This window comes from Merops nubicus, unplaced genomic scaffold (genome assembly GCF_000691845.1).
Source record: "Merops nubicus isolate BGI_N331 unplaced genomic scaffold, ASM69184v1 Scaffold19990, whole genome shotgun sequence".
In the NCBI taxonomy this organism is placed as follows: Eukaryota; Metazoa; Chordata; class Aves; order Coraciiformes; family Meropidae; genus Merops; species Merops nubicus.
The window spans coordinates 22,375-27,908 of NW_008583763.1; the positions used below are offsets into that span (position 1 = coordinate 22,375).

Here is a 5,534-nt window from a genome sequence, read left to right on the forward strand (position 1 = left end):
AACACTTCAGATTAAGGCAACTAGAGCTACAACAACTCTGTCCTCTAGCACTGTTTTTGTAATATGCTGTTCTCCAGCTTCTGCTTTTCATGTTTTGTTTTAGTTCAGAACAATTTCTAATGTGGGAACTTTTTTCCAATTTGGGAAGACTATGTACACACAGAAAATCATCCCAGGCATCAAAGCTTCCTTTTGAGTTTTTTTCCCTTGTGAAAGTCACTTGAGTTTCTCACCTCATTTCTGGCTCATTTCTGCCAGAATGGGACACTGCAGTTCAAGTTAGCCACAAATATCAGTTTCACCATGCAGTAAAGGTGCCACCATAATAAGCTAATACCCTTGTGTTACAGATGTGATAAAAATGGCCTGTTGTTTGCCACTTGGAACTAATGACAAACTTCATCCACACTGGTAAATGGCAGGAACAACTTTATTTCTTCACAATCTGAATAACATCCTCATCTTCAAGAGTATGGTCTTTACCAACTTTTTGAGGGTTGTGTTTAACAGATGAACCCCAGACCAGTGCACTGTAAGGGGAAAAAAATGTAAAAGGCTTAGAAGGTAAGAGCCAAACAGCAGAACCACAGCTATTTCTGTCACAAAGCTAACACAGAAAGCAATGCTTCAGAGCTATTTTTATTCTCCTGCAAGTACCTGGGTGAGTGGTCTGTACAAACCAGATCAAAACAAAGTATGAAGTCATTGAAAATAAACATGAATACAAGATAATGGCCTGCAGTGCTGCATCTGGTGCTACTTTCAAATATAAACATTATCTCTACAGAGGAAATTTAGCCAGGAAAGCATAGGAACATCAAATATAGTAATTTAAGTACTAATTGTCATAGGCAGATCTAAGCCATTCAACATTTAAAAAAAATATATATTTTCCCTTCTAGATTACAAGATAATTAAAGAATATACCAGGAGATTGATTACTTTCCATTTCTTATAAATTACTCTTTTACAACAATACTTACTATTTGAAGTCTTTAATGAGATTTTTGTGGATCTTCATGCAAAAGTCCTCCACTGTGGTCTTACAGTAAGGTAGTACCACAGGAGACGTGTAATCTGGGAGCTGCCCTTTAGGTTTGGTGTAGCTGTAACAGATGAAACAGTCAATACTAAAACCTCCTCTTTCAAACCATCGTGACATTTCAAGACTCATTCACACTGTCACGCTAAACACTTGTGCTGAGCTCCACTGCTTCAGTGGTGACAAAATTGGTGTTCTTAGGCTGAAAATGCATCTGGGTAGCCAATGGCTGCCCCAGATTCTCCCTTTTAACTGCAGAGGTTTCTCACTAGCAAGCCTTCTGTAGATGCTTAAAAGATTAAATAGGAAAAGTTGATGGAAAATGATGTCTACAATATTATGGTTCTGATGGGTGATATTTTTTGTGAAAACCTCAATATATTAGGAAAAAAGAATTACTAAGCCTATAGCCCAGATACATAGACACACTAAATCCCTTTTACAATAGATTTTGTATTGTCACAAGACGACAGCTACAGGTTTAAAAGACTGCAAGTACTGTATGGTGGGTATTAATAGATTAATTCATAAATTCATCCAAACCAACACATTAGAATTATGATGTAAACCTGGAATTAGTTAGAGTAACAACATCTGAAAACCTAGATGAAGAACTAAAATTCAGTTGTTAAGAGCTGAATGCATGACAGACTGAAAAGGACTAACTCTGAAATTCACAACTTTGCACTAAATTTGACTAGGATGCCATGTATTCAGGAATTTTGTAAGATATACTATGGACTTGGTTTCACAAGGTCCTCTTTTAATTCCCCTACAAGTTCAAAACATAGTACTTGTGACATGAAGAAACTGTCTACCAGCCTTACAGACAACCACAATTTCTGATTTACAGAGTAAACATACTTCAGTGACAAAAGACTTCACCATTTGAAAGCTGGAGTTCTAAGCTAGCAGAAAAACACTGTAAAATAATCATCATTCATCCACTCTTGAGACCTTCTTCAGTCTCAGCCTTACACTTCACTCCACAGGAGGCAACAACTGGGACTCACATTCGTACTAGCTTCAAGTAGTCCCAGATTTTCTCCAGCAGATCATCAAAGTTCCAGCGATGATGAGCAGATATTGGTACACAGTGGGGTACCTTGTAAATAATATCTAGTTCCTCGATGGAAATTTGGTCAATTTTGTTTAAGACGTAAATGCAAGGGATGTAAACCCTGCAAAGAGAAGGAAATACTGTTACAGCAGCCTAGCAGCAGTACACTGCTACGTCACCACAAAGCAAAATCTTCACTTTTTTAAAAGGACATCCCTACGAGGACACCACATTGCTAGCCTGGCTTCTGTGGGAAGCAAACCAGAGAGACAGCTCTTTTATTTGCAATAAAAACTGCAGGTATGGCAAAGCCAGGGATCCAACAGTACCTGTTCCCTTCAACAACGTCAATCAGGTCATCAGCAGTGGCATCGCTGCGCAGTGTCACATCAGCATTGTGGATTTTGTACTCTGCTAAGATGCTCTTCACTGTTTCAGCATCCAGCTCGCTCTGAGGACACTGAATGGAGAACACGTTGTTAAGGAATGGTTTACAGTCAGATCAAGCATCAGAACTAACGATGCTACCACTTAGCAATCGCTGTGCGAAGATGATCAGAAACAATAGCTGCGTTCTAAGTTGTTGGACTTGGCTATGATTCTGCCATTTTTGCCTCAGGAAAGGGAAAATATTTAAATCATAACAGCTTTATGTATATTAAACCCCCACTGACAGCTGCAATCAGACCTCTCAGAAGCAGTTTTCCTGTCAACCTGGGACCAGCTACAATACAAACCCATGTTATCTGCTAGTCCAGTGCCCACACAACTACACGTTAGGTACTTAGAGCTCAGAGCAGAGTTCTGATTTTTGGTATCTCTGGTTATTTCTACACTTTCAAAGATGCAGTGGGAAGTGGGAAATGAGGAGCAGCCCAGGTTGCAAGGCATGGAACTCTGAGCAATCTCCAGAAGAATACTGTAGGGACCAAGAGAGGGGTAGTTTTTGCACGCTCTCCTTTGGGTCTCAGAAGCTGTAATTGTTGGCAAATGGCCATGCCTCAGATCTGGGGGTGAGGAGGTGGTCAGGCTCCTCGGACAGGCACGATGGCCCCCAGGACAAGTCACTGACTACAGCACAGTACAGCAGTTCAACTTCTAGAGTCACAGCAGAAGAGCATTAGAGCAGTCCCAGGCATACCATTAAATGCAAATGCCTCTTTCTTCAAGAAATTTTTTTGTTGTTGTTAAAGAAAACTTCCAACTTACTGTGGCTGTAAGGTTAATGCCTCCCTTATCCTTTTTTTTAAAGCCGATATTGGGGGGCTTACTATTCAGACGAATCCCAAATCCCTCCAGTTCATTCTCAATGATCTTCTTGTGACCAAGAGGTTTCAGCACATCCAGAACGATCAGGATGAGATTACAGGTTCGTGCAACTAACAATCAGAAAAAGAAAGTACTCTCTGAAAAAAGCACACTCACACAAGCTGAGACAGAACAACACAAAATATGGCTCAGTGGACTGATGATGACAATACTAAGCCCCTGAAGGCCAGTACATTGCTTATTTTTAAACTGCAGTATAAGACTGAAATTTGTAGTGCTGGCCAAGCAACACTGACAGATCCTTACATGTTATAAGAGTCACAGAGGCTGAGAGAATCCTTCTTCCTGTCTGGTTTCAGACCCTAGACTGACAACAGTAAGCTGGGTAAAGAAATGAAGACAGAAGCCTTGTTTAATATGGGCTCACATCTGCCTTCAAAACTGGTGATACGGTTTCACTGCAGTGACACCACAAAGCATAAACTCAGCAAATGTGTAAAGCCATAACTGGAAACAGAACAAAATGAAAACAGCTACTGCTCCACAGCACGTAGCTCAGTTCCAGAACACAGCTCAGCTTTTTAAAGACCTCAGAAATGGTGATGCAACCCTTGATCTTCTCATAAGCGATACTAACTGAACCAGTGACAAGGATGGTGCCCCCAGCTCTAAGATACTCACCTGCGATGACTTGTCGTCCTCTGCCTTTGCCATCCTTGGCACCTTCAATAATTCCTGGGAGATCAAGTAGCTGTTTAAATGTTCAGAGGAAGGAAAGTAACCGTGCATGAGAAAAATGTTTTTCTTCATGGCGAAAATAAATCTTATTTTGCCTTTCTCCTAAACCAGCTGACTCTACTGCAAATTTGAATATGGCAAAATTGTTTCTCCTTTGATTCTTACATATTGTATTATCCTGTGTGCCCTACTGGTACAACAGACAAATCATCTCATTGAGAGTGTGAGAACTACCACAGGCACTTCTCCCCAGAGCAAAGTGCAAAGCAGGGTAATTAGTACCTCATGGAACTATTTCCAGTGTATTCTCAAGCACTTCTACATGTCAGTTCTAACCTGCTGACATCGGGTTTGACAGTTCAGCCATAACACTGTTGCATCTGCATAAGACGACCTCACCTGTATCTTTGCTCCTTTGTATCTAATGACTCCAGGAACAGTAGTTAGTGTAGTAAATTCATATGCTGCCACTTCAGAGTATACACCAGCAAGATTACTGAGAAGAGTAGATTTCCCCACTGATGGAAAACCCACAAATCCAATTCGGGCATCACCTGTCTTTGCAACATCAAAACCTGCAAATTAGGAGCAAAAACATTTGTTTCAAAACTGGTAATTTCTATCGTCTAAGGTTCTGTACAGTAGTCCTGCTACTTTTATACTGCCTGAGTGAAAACGAGGTAAGCTGCCCTACAGGGAGGATAAGAGTATGAAATGGAGAGTTCACAAGCTATACTGCCTGGTCTGTATAACGCTCCCTGGCATGTCAATGAAGTGGAGGCTGCAGGGCTTCCCAGTGGGCTACATTTGACTTGAGTGTAAGTGCAGCATTCCTTTTAACCACTGCAGCTTAGACAATTCACATCTTTATACATAAAAACAGGTGACTGCTGCAAGACACTTCTTCATGAAGAACCCTAAGACTTCAGCAAATACAAGATTTTATTAGCCAAAATGCAGAAGCCCTTTTCATTTACACTTCACAAAGGGTTCTTCTCCAGAGCACTAGTAAGGCCCACAAAGCATGGCTAAGGTCCTGTAGCGGGAAGGACAGAGGGAGAGAAGACGGCTCCGATTTATTCAGCAGACAATCTGACACGATTTAAAGCGACAAGAGCCACCCCAGTCAGATGGATTTCCGCCACACACCCCGCGCTTCGGCAGCGTGGAGCGGCCGCTTGTGCAGAGGCGGCCGAAGCCTTCCCACGGAACAACGCACCTTCCCCAGGGCCGCCGCCGCCGCCGCCCTTGGGGGTTATGAGCTCTCGGCGCAGCTTGGCCAGGCGGGCCTTCAGCAGCCCCAGGTGGTGAGCCGTGGCCTTGTTCTTCTGCGTCCGGGCCATCTGCAAGAGCACGGAAACGAGGGCTCGCCACCGGGAGAGGCTCTGCCGGGCCGCACTGCGCCTCACGGCTCGGCGGAGCCCC

General features: G+C 42.6%; 1 protein-coding gene across 1 annotated transcript; it reads right to left on the reverse strand.

Annotated features, from left to right (window-relative positions):
• Positions 1–353: 353 nt before the first annotated feature.
• On the reverse strand, positions 354–5,527 carry DRG1 (developmentally regulated GTP binding protein 1). The gene is made up of 8 exons (XM_008942195.1): positions 5,329–5,527; positions 4,509–4,684; positions 4,053–4,122; positions 3,312–3,481; positions 2,432–2,562; positions 2,056–2,223; positions 984–1,106; positions 354–530 (listed from the first exon to the last, which is right to left on the reverse strand). Exons 1-8 carry the CDS (start codon positions 5,450–5,452, stop codon positions 431–433), a joined length of 1,062 nt encoding a protein of 353 aa, XP_008940443.1. The 5' UTR covers positions 5,453–5,527; the 3' UTR covers positions 354–430.
• Between the last annotated feature and the right edge of the window lie 7 nt (positions 5,528–5,534).